This window comes from Mercenaria mercenaria, chromosome 1, assembly GCF_021730395.1.
Source record: "Mercenaria mercenaria strain notata chromosome 1, MADL_Memer_1, whole genome shotgun sequence".
NCBI classification, from domain to species: Eukaryota; Metazoa; Mollusca; class Bivalvia; order Venerida; family Veneridae; genus Mercenaria; species Mercenaria mercenaria.
Window position 1 is genome coordinate 78,093,934 of NC_069361.1, and position 18,537 is coordinate 78,112,470.

At 35.2% G+C, this 18,537-nt stretch overlaps 1 protein-coding gene across 1 annotated transcript; it reads right to left on the minus strand.

The window, feature by feature from the left end:
* Positions 1 to 459: 459 nt before the first annotated feature.
* On the minus strand, positions 460 to 15,657 carry LOC128547405 (dynein light chain LC6, flagellar outer arm-like). Its single transcript, XM_053520164.1, has 2 exons — positions 15,543 to 15,657; positions 460 to 737 (listed from the first exon to the last, which is right to left on the minus strand). The coding sequence occupies exons 1-2, from the start codon at positions 15,655 to 15,657 to the stop codon at positions 460 to 462; spliced, it is 393 nt and encodes a 130-aa protein (XP_053376139.1).
* Positions 15,658 to 18,537: the final 2,880 nt, after the last annotated feature.

The following is an 18,537-nucleotide window of genomic DNA, read 5'->3' on the forward strand; positions in this document are numbered from 1 at the left end:
CTTCGTTTAGAAGATTAAGTACTTTAGTCAGATTGAATAAAACCTATTAAGGAGTCCGAAATTTATTTATTTTTAGTATGATCATAGCCGTCGACCACTTAAGTATTTTACATTCAAATAGCAATACTGAATTACAACTAAAGTTCAAATTATTTTCGTGGCCGAGGGCTGTGCTCTATACTAAATTCAAGATAGAGAGGAATAACCAGTCTTTACCTTTTCAGGGGTTTTCAAACTCTTCTTTTTCTATCTGAGAAGTTATCGAAATTACTATACATTTTATTTTGATAAAGACATAATACGAAGAACATGCCATAATTAAGATATTTTTAATTCATAATTTTGTAATAATATTGTAGGTCGATTTCATATAATCGTGAACCTTGTCCTTTGAAATTGAATGTATTATATTTTATTCATATATCAATTTGGCCTACATAGAATATTACACTATAGTATTCAAGCCGACTTGAATAGGAGAATGTTAACTTCTCCAAGTAGAGTAGAGATAATAAAATGTTTAGTTTCGTGAATGACTTTGCTTCCGAAAGACCTTCCAACAACACAATTCCAGATAGGATTGTACTTTTTGTTGAACTCTTTCTGGATGAACGTCGCAATGTCTTGTCCTGCGCTAAATTTTTCCAAAGCTTGTGTAGCGCAGTCTACAGCATCCTGTTGCATGTCTTCGGCCATGTCCACATCCTTGATTACAGCCTTTCTTTCGGACATTGTGCCTGGAAAGAGAAGTGAGCAATTGCTACCAGTTCTCATTTTCATTTTTAGCAATTTCCATGCAACAATCAGGACCGTAAAGGTTTTTACGAAAGGCTGAGCTTTGTTCAAAGGCTAGTTCACAGTCAGTACTATCAATTAGACATACAAAAGTCACGAAAATATGAGGTTATTACATGGAAATAGCCATTAGAAATTCTCATTTCGTTGCAACACTCTTCAACATTCAAATTGTGCAATAAACTGATAAAAAGCAACTAATTCGTCTTTACAAAGCCAGTGAGAGGATCTATTTGAATGTTTAAATTACTTTTTATCAATGACTTGAGTGCATTTCTAGTAACCGTCATTATGTATAGTTAATTTTATATATTTTTCCTTGATACCTGAATTGAAGTTTTGTTATTAAACACACTGAAGACATATGTTTTCCATTGAAATCTTCCGAGCTGTCAAAATTTTCATTGACGTAAATGAAAAGGACGACCTTTTCAAATGTCTTCTTGTTTATATACATACAAAATATTAGAACAAACCGTTGAAATGGAATTAACATTTTCTCTAAGACACATCTATACAACAGCTGAATATAAATCTTTTTTTCTTCATAAAAGTACTACAAAATGCAAATTCTTGTGCAAGCACTAGTTCTAGATAGAAAATCCATAACAATGAAATAATAATAAAAGATGGAACAAATCTTTATATGCTAGGATAGCTACAGACGATTGATAAATATTATCATTATAGTTATAAGTAATAAAATGTACTGCAGAAAAAGGGAATTTAATTAAAGGAAGGTTTTCATGTTGAAAGGGGATTGAAAACATAATGTCCGTATAGATAAATTGCATTTACATCAACATAGAATCAGATTTCTATTATTAGTAATGTTTATCCTATTTTACTAGAACATTTATTGTACCATATCTAATTTTCATCTAATTTTCATCCTGTTACGTTATGGCAAAATATCAGAAAACTAGAATGTGTCTGTAGGACACATGGTATGCCCCCACTGGTACATTTGTCACAAATAAGGGGCAATTATTCAAATGTTTGCTGTCTTACGGGGGTATAGCCTCAGACGAAAAATAGAAGGTGCGCAAGTTCATGTCACGATAAAGACTTTTTGAGCTAGGCGCGTCACAACGCGAAAATGTGCATTTTTGTCTATATCAGAGGCCATAAATCTGGAAATAGGGGGCGAAGCCAGACGAAAAATATGAGGAGCGCAAGATCATATCACGATAAAGACTCAAAGTTGAATCAATTTATATGAAATACTTTTTGAGCTAGATGCATCACAAACTTCGGACGGACGAACGGATTCACGGAGTGACGCACGGACAAGACCAAATCTACGTACCGCCACCACTCATGGGGCGTGGTGTGGGGGGCTGGGGGTGTTAGGGGACATAAAAACATAATAACTTATACATGTATCAGTAACTTTCTGAAAATAACAATAATCTTCTCCTTCAAATCCTTCAAAGAGTGTGACAGATGGTATTTTCGGTAATAACGATTACACAAACACTAGGTACCTGTCCTATTGCAACACGCATACTTATATTTCGTGTTAAATTATAATAGGCTGGTTATTCAATGCTTATTTAAAGACAGATTAAAGTACAAGGCGGATGATGCATTTTTCAAAAGACAAGTTAGTGTTGTTTTTAGATCCTGTGAAATTTAATCCTGGAATGATTATTATGATTATATCTGTTACAGGATAGCAATATAGCAATATATTGTAATATTAGAGATATATGCATTTATTAAAGAAAAAAAAAACAACATAAAAGAGTTCCACATTTAATTGTTATTATCAATTTTCAACTGTCGGTTGATCGTTTCCGAACAGCTGGACGTTTTTCTTTTTATCTCAAATTCAACATCTTTTGTGGGCATATACAAGTACTAATTTTTAACAGGATAGAACGTTTCTGAACAGAATTAAAAATACTATCTCCAAATTTTAGTTATTTTAACCTCAAAACTCGAACACTACTTATACTGAAAACTCGGTACGTCAATTTTGCTAACAAATAATAGCCGGCGACATTCCAAAAATGTAAACTGACTTTATTTTAAACTTGCAGCCATTGTTGCTGGTGTATAATCTAATGGGATCAAATCAAATCATTATGTTTTCAAGATGATTAAGTCATTTCAACCTTCGATGCGTCCTTCTGTCGTCAATCAAATAGTAAATTATTCTCAGTTAGTTTGACAGATCATTATCAGTCAGAACCCACTCAGATGAAGTCATTTTAGCTCGACTATTCAAAGAATAACCAGGCTATTGTACTCGCCCTGGCATTGGCGACGCCATTGCCTACAGGTTAAAGTTTTTATAGGAAGCTTCTCAATTCGTTATATCTTTCGAACTGTTGCTCCTATCATAATCAAATTTCATACGAGGGTTGATACTGGAAGGAGACAGACAATTGATAGTTGAGGGTCAGGAATCCTAAGGGTTAAGGCCACTGGATCAAATATTGAAAACAAGAGGGTCATAATGGCCCTATATCGCTCACCTGTTATTATTGCACTTAAGGACAAGAAGGTCAAAAAATCATAATCAAGATCAATTATGAAATCAATGACAAATGAGAACCATCACAATCACACAATAACATAACAAGAGCACCGCCAAGCGGGGCAATATATGCCCGAAGGATTACATCAGAGGAGGATAGGAGCAAAATTTTGATTGATGAAGCCCAAAGGACAGAAACAACAAAAGGAAGAAATTAAAAATAAATCTAAGTCCTCAGAAAAAAATCTAAGTCCAAAGGACAGGAACAACAAATGGAAGAAATTTAACCAAAAAGAAAATAAAATTCTTACAAGGTACAGATATGTCAAATACACCTAGAAATTGGAGGTACCATCCATGTTGTACCACAGAAAAGTGGTTTCGGCTTTGCCCTGTGGCCAATAATAAAAAAGTTACTAAGTAAGCTATTTAGAGTAACATAAATGGGAAGTAATTAAAAAAATTATTGTAAGTGAACAAAAGAAGGATCTGCCAAATAAAATCAATAGCACTGCAATGCAACGCAAATGCAGAGCAATATACACACAAAACAAAGTTATATGATCTTAGACCCCTAAGTGTGACCTTGACCTTGAAGTGAAGTAAAAGGAATTGAGATCATATGGTGATACAAGTTGTGTGCAAGTTTGGTTAAAGGTCCATTACTAAAACCTGAACGAGTACTATATGAAAACCAGAGTTTGTAACTGAGACTTCCTATTTACTGAAAATATGGCCCACTGCATCGGTTCTGACCAAATAGTCATGAACCCGTCGAGCATCTTCGGACTTCAAGTTCGGAAGAATCCTCCGAAAAGAGGCTATAATTTATAAATAGATGCAAAATATATCATATGCCCAAACGATAACGTCATTTTTACAAACTTAGCACATGAAATTCAACAATTTTGTAACTCACAAAAACTTCATGACAATCATTCTTATAATAAATGTAATATACAGCTATACTACAAGTTTTCATAAGGACAATTCAGGTCCTTCCCGAATAAAAGTGTTTTTGCAACTTCGTCTGTAAACCTTTTCAAATAATCTCTTTTCAGTATAATTTTAAGAATATAAATGAGTAACTGTCTTACACTGCAGAAACAAAGTATGATTGAAATTTACCTAAATACACTTATTTATGTACACATGGCTACATTGATTTAATAAGATTTTAGACATTAAACACATCGTCTTGGCCTAATACATGTCACTGTCAATTTTAAATTTAAATTTTGTACATCTCATATTTTTCGTGCAAGTCGTGCATAATTACCATCATGGAAATACAGGAAAAGCGATAACACGAAAGTAGGACAAAATGCCCCCCCATGTTAGTCTAAGAAAATACAGAAACAATCATTTGTTTCTCTGTACATGTGTTGATTTCAAGGGAATATTGCACGGCTATCGTAATGTTTAGTACTATATTTCAAAATGTGTAGTCTTTTTTTAAGATTTATGTCTATTCATTTGTCTTTATTTTGCACCTTTAAAATCAAATCATAAATGAAGCTGCTCTTGTGCAGACAAGGTCAAAATAGCTAATTTTGGCCCTTTCAAGGGCCATAATTCTGGAACCCATTATGGGACCCATTATGGGATCTGGCCGGTTCAAGAAAAGAACCAAGATCTTATGGTGACACAAGTTTTGTGCAAGTTTGATTAAATTCAAATCATAAATGAAGCTGCTATTATGCAGACAAGGTCAAAATAGCTAATTCTGGCCCTTTCAGGGGCCATCACTCTGGAACCCATAATGGAATCTGGCCAGTTCAAGACAGGAACCAAGATCTTATGGTGATACAAGTTGTGTGCAAGTTTGGTTAAAATGAAATCATAATAGAAGCTGCTCTTGTGCAGACAAGGTCAAAATATCTAATTCTGGCCCTTTCAAGGGTCATAACTCTGGTACCCATAATGGAATCTGGACAGTTCAAGAAAGGAATCAAGATCTTATGGTGATACTAGTTGTGTGCAAGTTTGGTAAAATTCAAGTCTTAAATGAAGCTGCTATTATGCAGACAAGGTCAAAATAGCTAATTCTGGCCCTTTCATGGGTCATAACTCTGGAACCCATACTGGGACCTAGCCAGTTCAAAAAAGGAACCAAGATCTTGTAGTGATACAAGTTGTTTGCAAGTTTGGTTAAAATAAAATCATAAATGAAACCACTATCTTGCAGACATGAAATTGTTGACGCACGCTGAAATAACAAATTCTGGCCCTTTAAGGGGCAATAACTCTAGAACCCATGATGGTATCTGGCCAGTTTTCGAAAAGAACCGAGATATCATGCCAATACAAGTTTTGTACAAGTTTGATCAAAATTGCTTGCAAAATGTGGTCTCTATCGTGTTCACAAGTAATTGTGGACGGACGGACGAACGGACGAAGGGCGATCATAAAAGCTCACCCTGTCACTACGTGACAAGTGAGCTAAATAACTGGTTAAACTTTCTCTTTTTAACTACTACCCTTAAAATCATCAAACCCACTTAAGCATAGAGCTTATAAAGGGGCTGACATCTAATGGTTTAGGGGCAGGTTACTTAAAGGTCAAGGTCGCTTTGAGCAAAGACTGGTTCAGGTTAAATGACACGCTTCTCAATGTCACTGTATATCTCAAAATGTTTCTACAAGCTGGTATCCCTGATGTGGTTTCTTTGTAATTCTCATCCACATCCCGCACACCACCACTCCTACTAACGCTTCCTTTTTTACATGTCTCATACGGACTTTTGATATATGTAAAACAAATCACCCAACACTTACTGCTACCCCAACCCTTTCCAATTATCACTTATTACATTTTGCACACTTACTAATTCATTTATATGGAAATTTGAACTTATATGTAATATAGGGCTAAATATGTCCTCATAATGTTTTTGAAAATTACTTTACATAACTGATCAAATACTGGTTTTATTGCATTTTAATGCTTGTGTAAAACCTTTAACGTTTGGTAAAAACTACACACATCAGTGCAAACCTGCAATATTTGAATTTCATCTTGTTCACAAACTTTTATAGGTAATTATCATGAGGCGTAAACTCGATACAAATCCTTCTTTCATAAAATTAAAAAGAAAAACGCCCTTTTAATATTTTGCTGATTGTTGATCTTTGTTGATTTTTCGGCCCATCGTCTGCTTTACGATCAGTTACTAGAGAATACAAAAGCTTACAGTAATCAACTTTTGTAGCATGATTATCTGCGGTCGGAAGATGACCCCTATTGTTTTTGTGGGCTAGTACGCTAATAGAGCTTCAGTCCGCTAACTAACTAATGATTGGCCATGGTTTAGTATACAATCGTCAAACTACAGGGATTACTGCCTGTGTTCAATATATGTGCACATATAAAACGTAATGCCCAAGACGATCAGTGGGTCAAACGTCAATGTCACATTGATTTAAACTCTGAAAATAGTTTCGGCTTAAAAACAAGAGAATCTTTTGAACTTTCGCGTTCGGCCTTCATAGCATGATTACTTTTAAGAAAAGGCTTCAGTCAATATCTAAGATGCATTAAGCACTCAATGAATTTATTTAAGTTTATATAACCTACTGTTTCAAACAAATACATCACAATCGAACTTGAAATCTCAATATATTTTATGTACATTAAAAACCAAGAGAAATAATGCCGTATGTCAGAGGCAGGAGAAAAAATGTAACATTATATATATCAACCATCACAAGAAATGACATTAAGCATCTGACAAATTTGCAAATAAGATAAAAAGCATTTCAGTAAATCTTGTTTAAAATTTGCATTTTTGTTCGAAAAACGCTCTTAATATAAAATTAGTATCTGCTATGTTTGTTCTGAATAAATCTCTTGGCAGGCAATTAAATACAAAGCACTAATTTAACGTTTAAATTATTCAAAAGCTTACCTGATCAATTTAAGTATCACCTTTTCAAAGTATCTTCGTATTGAGTGGAGGTTTTTAACGCAGAGTCCTACAATATCATTTTTACATATTTATTGTACCGTTTACTGATAGTTCCTTGGGTGATGAGTAAAAATCTTGCATTGCATAAGTGCATTAGTTCTATCTGTCATGGCGCTATTTCTATACGGTGATATACTTAAATCGTCTCATTCACCTGAATGTGCGGGTGTATTAATAAGTATATGTAGTAAGTTCGTTAGCTGTTTCCAAACAAAACTTTATGTACTGATGGTAATTTAACCAAGGAGTATTCTTTGATTATCATTTTTAATTTAATTGGTATATGATATAATTTTCCTCAATTATTAGAAAATGATAAATATTACCATTTTCGGACTATACATCTGTTTTCGATTCTTTCTTTTTATAATATTTATCATCAAGTTGTCTTTAATATCATTGGATATATCACCTAGTGACAACTTTAAGAAAGAAAAAATAAAAACTGTAAAAAGATCCTTTTGAAGCAAAGAATGCAACCAAGCGGAATAATAGCAGACTCTGTTTGATTAAGCCTGTTTATGAGAGGTAATGAAACACCTCTTACGCCCCCTAGCACCAGACTGAGCGGAACTCTATTACACATTTATTGTATGGATTCCATGATCCCAAAGGACCAGAAAATATAATAACACTGAATCCAAGTACGTGGAGACCACACGGCACTTAAAGATTGCTATTGTGATAGTTAATAAAATCTTTAAAAAGATCCTTTGAAAGCAAAGAATGCAACAAATTATAGCAGACTCGGTTTGATTGTGTGTTCATGAGAGGTAATGAAATGTGCAACACCTCTCACGAGCCCTAGCACCGGCTTAAGCGGAACTCTACGCTTGTGAAAAGTAGGCGGGCTACTGTATCATCAGAAAATAAGTGCTCATGAGCATTTCAACAATTGACTACAACACATGCGCGTATGTTTTATTTAAGAAATACAATAACAGAACAGTTGTTTAAACAGCAAATATAATATTTTAAAAGTTGTTGGACATAGAAAATGTTAAGGCCGATGCTATTCTAAAGGTGAATCCATAAATATATGTTGTATTATACTATTTGACCTTACCTTATATCGTATTGATAAATTAAAGTGCAAGTATTTATTTATTTATTTATTTATTTGGGTATTACGGCGCACCAAAACAGCATAGGTTATATGGCGCCAAGTAAAGTGCAAGTAATCAACCAATGGTTCTAATACTAGTATAAATGTTGTCGCAATTAAATATGAATGCAGAGCCTAAGAAAACAAGCAAAGTGCTGCTTCTTTCAGAATAATGTACATAGCCGGGATAATGAACGCATATATTTCATTGTGTGTACATTTCACATATGACCGTATAAATGTGCTTTTTGGATAGGAGCTGATAATCATCCAGAACCACGAGACAGACCATTAACAAATACAAACACTTTAAAGCAGCATTTCAAAGATATGACAAATTATGTAAATATTGAAGGAACTGTAAAAAGTATAAAATTATTACCTATATATTGACCCAAAACACGCCAAGACTATGATTTTATCATAACACGCCAAGACTATGATTGTATCATATTTACCGCTTGGCTCTTTTTATTACATAATCATTGTGATAGGGTTAGTATTGAGCGTGCTAACCTGGAAAGTGCACTTGCGCAGGTTGTTAACCACATACTTACCTGACTAGTAAGTTGGTATTTAAATAATAACCTGCGTTCATGCTTTGCATATAACGTACACAACATTACATTTGCCTCTTCCCAACAATTACCTTAATAGGTACGCGGAAGCATTCTTTCTTTAAGAATTCCCAGTTATCAAACTACAGAAAAAGAGAAAAAGTCTATGAATGCTGAGGAAAAATAACGAATAAATGTACTGCTGGAACTTTACTTCTTTTTTGTAGTTCCAGTATATGGCATTTTTGTTTTGAATGCTCATTTTGGCAAGCAAGGTCACCTGTTTCACCCAGTATTAGAGCACAATGCTTTGCCTTCAGAGTTCCCCAGGATCACTGTATGTTACCCATAACGATTCAACAGATGTCAGTATGCCTCTGTCCTCCACATTAGAGTCAAATACAGACCTTGTTACTTATTTATTGAGTTTGACGTCACACGTCACACGAAAACATTTATGGGTCATAGGGCGACTTCCTGGCTTTTGCTGGTGAAGGAAGACCCAGTTACCCCTGGAATCATTCCTCACGGGCGGTCATTTGGATAGGGCTGTAGATCTTCCAGAAGCCAACAGGATTTCTTCATCACATGCACTAATGTTTAACCCTAAGGAAGGTTTCGATCCCACACAGTTTTGGGGTTAATGATTTGAAGTCAGCGACATTAACTTCTCGGCCACAAAGTCTCATCTACAGCATGCTGTTGCTGGTCCTCGGGCATGTCTACATTCTTTTTACAGCCTTTCTATCGGACATTGTGCCTGAGAAAAAATGGAGAACAAATGCTTCTAACTGTGAAAGTACGATGTGACGATCAGGACTAGAAAACTATACTAAACATGGAAGTTTCACCGGATACCAGTACACCGTAAGCACACTCAGTTTGACACTAACGTGTATCATAAAATGAATAAAACTATGTTAGTTGATATTCCATCGATCGGCCTTAAATTGAAATTGATATTTAAAAATATAGAACTTTCATAAGTAGCCCAGCACGACAAAATTGAAAATGCAATGCAACGGAGTCATCCAGTGGGCTAATAGAAGGTTAGTAGATCTACCAAGAGCCTTGACCGCACACAAAAAACTATTTGAATGTTGGATTAAATTAATACAATCCTAATAGACTCGCATGCACTTCCAACAACTGTCATTATCTAAGTGTATGGTTATATTTAGACTTAAAATATGCGTTAAAGTCTTAATTCAAAATTAAAGAGTTACATTAGCACTGAATGTAATTGTACTACTTTTAACGAAACATTTATCAAATAGGCCTCAGAGTAGAATGTGTAAACTGATTTTTCGCGCTTTGAACAAACCATTGAAATTAAAAATTTGATTTTTACAATTAATTTGCTAAAATAAAAATCTTTTGACAAATATGTTTTACTTCATGTCAGGTTTGTGATATTAATCGTTAACCCTTACCCTGCTAAATTTCTATAAAGAACTAGTCCATCTTTCAATTTGGACAGTACCATTAACTGGTAAGAGGGGTGCTTACCAAAAAGACGAACAGTGCAGGCCATGACTTCAAAGATGTGCACGCTGATCTTGGTCTGCCCTGATCGCAAAGGCAGAATCACTTGCCTCCAGCAGGCTAAGGGTTAAAAACAAAAAAGTAGAACAAAGTAAAAACGAAGTTTAATTAGACTCTGAGAGTACATGGTAGTGTTATGAACTTTTTAATACTTTATATAAAATAAATGACTTTGCAGTTCATGAAATTGATAAATTAACTTCAACTATACAAAGTGAAACCTGATCTGTTGAATATTATCTTCGTTATTATTAAAGTATTTTAATTCAAGTTTATGTAAATGTATATATTATTAATCGGAATATGCTCCCCTGAAATCTACCCTTTCCTATTATCTTTTGGAACATTTGTCGCACTACTTTTTCTCTTCATGAACTTGGGAATATTTCCTCAGAGTTACTGACGTTAAGTGTCCATGTGAAATTTGCTTGAGGAAATGTGGTTCAGCCATGACTGCATCCCGACAGGAAATATATCTTGAATATAATTTCATAAAGAAATGATTTCAGAATGAATAGATTGAAATAATAACGCCATATTATATATCAAATTGGCAACGTCATTATAGATCAAGCGAACAGCACAGGCGTAGAATCAAACTTTTCAGGTAGGAGGCCTAGGACTGCTGGGGTCTTCCCCGGCGGGCCTGAAGGTTCTGGAGGCCGGAGGCGATTCGAGGCCTCCTTGAGCTCCTGGATGTTAGCAACCACTGTTAGGCAGTCACAGTACTTCGCGCTTTTTAAATTGTCAGTCGTGTTATTTAGTGCCAACATTGAATCGTCCCTATTGGATGTAAAGCTTATGGTTAAGAGTTAAACAGGCTTGATAGTACACATTCTGCGTACACTGAATGCGGGAGATTTATTGCCGACCTTTATTCATTTGGTTAAGTCTTGTTTTATTAACCAATCGTGTCATTTTATCATTGTCTTCCATAAAACATTTACCGTACATATAAAACAACAATCACTTCAGATATTCCATTGTTTAATCAATATTTCCCTCAGGTTAAGAATAAAAGGTAAATATAAAAGTAACATGTGTTCAATACATACATCGTTTCTGCAGACGGCTGTATAGTATACGCTTGACCTTTCTTTGATAGCTCAACTCAGTGAATATAAATGGAACAATCTTCATCGTGCCCTGGGCTAAAATTACTCACTTTCGGGAAAGACAGGGGATAAATATCAGAAATAAGGAACAGCCAGAGACGCGGAAATGTTCCAGATAATGCGATACTCAATGCTAGTTGAACGGAAAACTTGATTTTAGAAGGGAAAAGAAAACAACTTTTATTACATTTACAGGAAATTAAGCGTGCATTAATGGTAGAGAAGGTGTTAACGTACATCATGGACGACTTTTTGTATGAGAAATAGAGCCCGAAAAGTAAGACACAGAACTTCATCCTCGCTATATGTTTTCATGTTGTTATCCGCAAAAATATGTTAAATGTTAGCGACCATAACAGTGTAAAAGTACAATATATTAGAAATGGCATAGGGATCATTTTAATGACATAGAACGATCTAAATTTATTGACTTTTTAAGACGGATAAGACTTCGCAAGTAAGACACAAAACGGTATCCACTTGACTGCGTTGCATGGCGACCCACTCGAAACTGCGTTGCATTAGGTTTTCGGCCGATTTTCAGAAACAAACCCTAATAATTCCTTTGAAATACACAGGCTTTGTTTTAAGAAGTAGCCCTTTACATAAAAAGTGTTTTAATAACTATTTGTTCCCGATAAACACTATATTTGATGCGATATTGTCAAAAACTTAAAAAAAATTCCTTCCCCCACCGGACAGTACAGAAGTGTTTGAATAAACGGCACAAATTTCAGCTAAATGGACACATGTGCTAAAACATGGACACATTTGCGCTTCAGGTGCACCCATCGTTTTCATTTGATTCGTTATTCAACGGGGAGAAATTTTTTTTAAATCATACTTACAAGACCGGAAATTTATAGTATCGGCCATATTTCGCCATCTGATCTGCGTAAAATTCACCGCTCAAACAACGTTGGAACCATTTGTTCTGATAAAGCTGTGGCCAGTGTGAATACCTTAAACTTGGAAAGACACATTAAATTCGCACGAGTCACGCAACACACGAGTTAAAACAGAATCAATTTTGTTTGTTGAAGGAAATAAGTTGTTGAAAGATATTAGAAATAAAGATATATATAATATTTTCCTAAAAAGAATATTCGAACGCCCATATCTACATAGTTATTGGGAACAAAGGTTTGGACATATGATTAAGTGGGATTCTTTTTATTATGTTTTGGACAAAATTATTTTTGACACTAAAATCAAACAATTTAAGTATAAATTTAGCAATTGTATTATCGCCATAAACTTCAATCTTTTTTACTTGGAAATTTAATGACAACCCTTTATGTTACCACTGTAATAATGTAGAAGACTATGACCTTTTTTTTCCTTAACTGCAGCTATCTTTCAGATTTTTGGCTAAAGATAGCTGAGGTTTTTGAAATATGTAATATCTCGAAATCCTTTAAAAATCTAGAATATTTAGTTATCGGATATAAAATTGAACTAAAAAAAATATCAAAGTATTTACATAATACTTAGTATAATAGCCTATTGTATATTTAAAACTTATTTTTTGAGTGATTGAAGAAGGAAATTTCTTAATATGATTAGAACATTATATTTTGATTTACTTGTCGCAAGCAAGTAGCTTGAGAATATTGAGGGTATCAGCGTCAAACAACCAATTTTTAACAAATTTATTCGTACCTTGAATAATTCATTTTGATAATAATAGACATGTAATACATGTATGAAAGAATGACTAACGTTGTATAATTATGCACTTTATATTTCTGAAAACATATTCCTTTGTTATACATGTTTTTGCAATTGTTATACACTAGTTTATAAATAAACGGATTGTCTTTCGACAATTCCATAGAGAAAAAAGATAGGCCGTCCGTACGCAAATTTGAAAAACGTGTCAGATGCTTAGAATATGCCAACTTTTCATTTAAAAAGTATCATACGGCCTTATTTCTCTTATTTCTATCATTCGTTTGCAAGGAACAGCTAAAAGTACTCGAAAAATAATCGATTTCTGTCATTCTTACGTAAAATGATGATAGTAAGGTGATAGTAATAAGAGTCCTGATGTTAGGAATTAGATCCAAGAGGATTGATATTAGAACCCCGCTGATAGGCATAAGAACCACGGTGATAGAAATTAGAACCCCGCTGATAGACATAAGAACCAAGGTGATAGATATTAGAACCCCGGTGATAGGCATTAGAACCCCGGTGAATAGGCATTAGAACCTCGGTAATCGTAGTAAGAACCCGGTGATAGTCATTAGAACCCCTTTAGTAGTAGTAGAACCCCGATGTATGTAATACATGTAATAAACGTAATAACTATAATATTAGGAGTAAGAACCCTGGTGATAGTAGTAAGAACACCGGTAATTAGTAGACATTAGAACCCCGGTAATAACCCTAGTGATTTATTAGAAAACTATGCATGGTCTATCATATGTCTATCATCAGGGTTCCTTCTACTTTTACCTAGGATGTAATGCCTATCACCAGGATTTCTTACCACTAACACTAGGCCCAAATTTCATAAAATACTTCAGTTTGTTAATTGACTTAAATACGTTATTTTGCTTACGTTTTATTTTTCTAAAGCAAATTAACGTACTTAAGTCAATTAACAATCTCAAGTATCTCCGTAAAATCGGGTCCGGGTCCAAGGCTCTAATATCTATCACCACTTGTTGTTGTGCCTATCACCGGGGTTGTAAGCATATCACTTTGATTCTTACTGCTACCACCGGGGTTGTAACGCCTATCACCAGGGTTTTAATATCTAACAACGGGGTTTTCATGAGCAGACTCAATCAAACCGAGTCTGCTATTATTCTTCTTGGTTGCATTCTTTGCTTCCAAAGGATCTTTTTACAGACTTTATTAACTATCACAACAGCAATCTTATAGTGCCGTGTGGCAGCTGTAAAAAGTCTCCCCGTACTTGGATTCAGTGTTGTTATATTTTCTGGTCCTTTGGGATCATGGAGTCCATTCAACTTATGTGTAATAGAGTTCCGCTTAAGCCGGTGCTAGGGGACGTGAGAGGTGTTGCACATTTCATTACCTCCCATGAACAGACTCAATCAAACCGAGTCTGCTATTATTTTTCTTGGTGGCATTCTTTGCTTCCAAAGGATCTTTTTATAGATTTTATTAACTATCACAACAGCAATTATTAAGTGCCGTGTGGCGGCTGTAAAAAGACTCCCCGTACTTGGATTCAGTGTTGTTATATTTTCTGGTCCTTCGGGATTATGGAGTCAATTCAACATGTGTAATAGAATTCCGCTTAAACCTGTGCTAGGGGACGTGAGAGGTGTTGCACATTTCATTACCTCTCATGAACAGACTCAATCAAACTGAGTCTGCTATTATTCTTTTTGATTGCATTCTTTGCTTCCAAAGGAACTTTTTACAGATTTTATTAATATTCATCACCGGGGTATTAGTATCTATCACCGGGGTTCTAATGTCTATCGCCAGGGATCTAATGTCTGTCATCAAGGTTCTAATGCTTATCACTTGGGTTGCAATGCCTATAACCGGGGTCCTTTTAGCTATTGCCGGAGTTCTAATAAGCCTTTCACCGAGGTTCTTACTGCTATCATAGGGGTTCTGTTGCTTGTCACCGGGGTTGAAATATCTATCATCGGGCTTTTAAAAGTTCTTTCTACTATCACCATGGTTCGGAGGTCTGTCAAAGGGGATTCTTCCCGCTATTACATTGGTTGTAATGTCTATCACTCGGGATGTTATGATACGCATAAGGTTGCTTATGCCTATCACATAGGTTCATACTGCCATCACTGGAGTTCTTATGCCTATCACCGAGGTACTTAATACAATCAGCATGGTTCTAATGTCTGTCAAGGTGGGTTCTTTCTGCTATTACAGGGGTTGCAATGTCAATCACCTGGAGTCCAATGAATATCACCAAGGTTCTTATGCCTATCATCACTGTTCTTACTGCTATCACCGGGATTTTACCTGCTATCACCGGGGTTCTCACTGCTTTCACTGAGCTTCTAATGTCTATCACCATGAATTTTACTGCTGTCACCGTGATTCTAGTGCCTATCACCGGAATTCTTGCTGCTATCATAGGTTTTTAGCTCGACTTTTCGAAGAAAAAGTAGAGCTATTGCACTCGCCCCGCCGTCGGGGTCGCCGTTTGTTAAAGTTTTTGATTTAGTCAAATATCTCTGTTACTATCAAAGCTACGAGAAACATTACCTTGTTACTTCCCTTGAGAAGCTGTACACTAAAGCGCAAGGATAACAAATGAAACATTTGTCTCTTTCAGTTAGATTCCTCAGACTGTTTTGTTATATTACGTTTATCTAAGGTGTTGCGTTTAGTCAAAATAAATTTGCTATTTATGTGTTGGTTTCTTAATGAAAATGAATAATCAAACCTAAATTTAGCACAGAGCCACTAATAGAAAACCTGTCCTTAATCATTTTCCAATCCAACGAAATTTAGTACAGGCATGGCTTATGAAAATCACAAAGAAGCCAACGATGAAAACAGAGGAAGGACCAAACTACTTTTTGGACATAATCAGGGAAAGTAACTGACTAATGTTCCCCATTGACTTAAATCTTAAAATATTTATTTACTATCAAAGTCTACAGCAGAAGAAACAGTCCCCTAACTCTAATTTTAATTTTAATGGAGTTATGCCCCTTTTTGACTTAGAACTTTTGGGTAAAGTTTTTTGATAAAATCAAATATCTCTGTTACTATCAAAGCTGTTGACTTGAAACTTATAACAGTTATTTACTATCAAAATCTGCACCACGTGAAACAATCTCTATAACTCTGATCAGAATTTTGACAGAGTTACGCTCCTCTTTAACTTAGAATATTTTTTAACTTTTTGATAACATCAAATATTTTTGTAACCATCAACGCTATAGACTTGAAACATAAAATAGTTATTTACTATCAAAGTTTACACCAGAATGAACAATTCCCACAACTCTGGTTTGATTTTTGACAGAGATATACCCCTTTTCAACTTAGATTTTTTGGTTGAAGTTTTATAAAGTTTTTACTGGCAAGCTCTAGTTCAGGGCCAAGCACTGAGAAAAGTCGAGCGCGCTGTCTTACGGACAGCTCTTGTGTTTAGTTCTTTCACTAGAATTCTGATGCAAACCACTAAGGTTCTTACTGTTATCACCCGGGTTCTTACTGCTATCACCGCGGTTGATTCTAATACCTATCACCCGGGTTCTTACTGCTATCACCGCGGTTGATTCTAATGCCTATCACCTGGGTTCTTACTGCTGTCAACGAGGTTCAAATCCCTATCACCGGTTTTCTAATAACTGGCAATCATCAGGGTTCTTACTGCTTCCACCTTGGTTTTAACGCCTAAAGACTATCAGCAGGGTTATAATTACTATATAATACAGCTTTTCTACAAGATGACAGGTGGGCAATTTAGGCCCTGTTTTCTGCAAACCTATTCAGTCATTTTCTTCACAGTATAGTTTTATCAATATAGAGTAATAACTATCTTGCACTGTAGAAACAAAGAGTGCTCTAAATTCACCTTAATACATTTAGTACCACGCATACTACTACATTAATTTAATAATGTATACAGACATTAAACACATTGTTTCAGACTTTTAAATAAATATATGTCACTGTCAATTTGTAACTAGATACTTGTTATTTCTCATTTTCTCCATGCAAAAAATGTATGATTACCATCATGGAAATACAAAAGGAAACAGTTATTTTTAGGTGCGTCTTTAAAGTAACTTGACAAACAGCTACTACTGACCTTGACATTTTATAGGGAAAAATGCAAGTATATATAAATCTCAAAATAAAGTAAGTATTTAAAATTGAACCTCAAACAAGAGCTGTCACAGCTAGTGACAAACGCCCCCGAAGAATCTACAGTTGTCTGCACAAAATATGTCAGTATTTAGGTATGAATCATTTTGAGGCCACATAAAACAGATGTTCTCCAAAGGTAACCTTGACCTTGGAGCTATTGGTTTGGTTCTTGAGCATGACACACAACCCGTTATAGGGAACAGTTGTGACAAGTAATTTAATATCCCGTGATGGATGGCAGGGTTATTAACCGGACATGAAACGTACAATATTAACCTTTGACTTCTAAGTGTGACCTTGCCCTTGAAGATGGGGGTCTTGGTTTTGCGTTTATTATGGTGAACACTTATGCCAAGTTGTTTCAACATCCCTTCATGGATGACAGAGTTATACCGGACAGAAAAAGATCCTATTAACCTTTGACTTTTATGTATGACCTTGACCTTAGAGCTAGGGATCTGGGTCTTGCGCATGACACATTTACTGACTATGATAAACATTTATGCCAAGATATTTCAAAATCCCTTCATGGATGGCAGAGTTATGGACCGGACATTTGTCCTCTAAGTGTGACTTTAAACTTGGAGCTAGTGGTCTGGGTCTTGCCAACTGCGCGCCGTCTTATTATCGTTAACATTTATGCTAAGTAATTTCAAAATCCCTTGATGAATGGAAAAGTTACGAACCGGACACGAAACAGACCTTTTTACTTTCGACTTTAAAGTATGACCTTGGAGCTTGTGGTCTGAGTCTTACGCATGAAACGTCGTTGAGTTAAACATTTATGCCAGGCTATTTCAAAATCAAATCCCTTTTATGGATGGCAGAGTTCTAGCCCGGACAACAACCTACAAAGTAACGGTAGGACGGACAGTGCGATTTTAATATGCCCACCTTCGGAGGCATAAAAAAATGAACTAACTGCAGTGTAAATAAAAGTTATTTGCTGAAACATTGTTTAAAGATGTAAGGGAGTTTATATTATAAATAAATGAAAACCTAAAATTATCAAAAGTTTTTGTTAAAATTCACGGAATAGATAATTATATGCCTAATAACTTAATAATAAGATAATATTTTAGCCACATTAGCTCTAGTGGGTTCAGTTTGTGCACTAGATTCTAAGTAG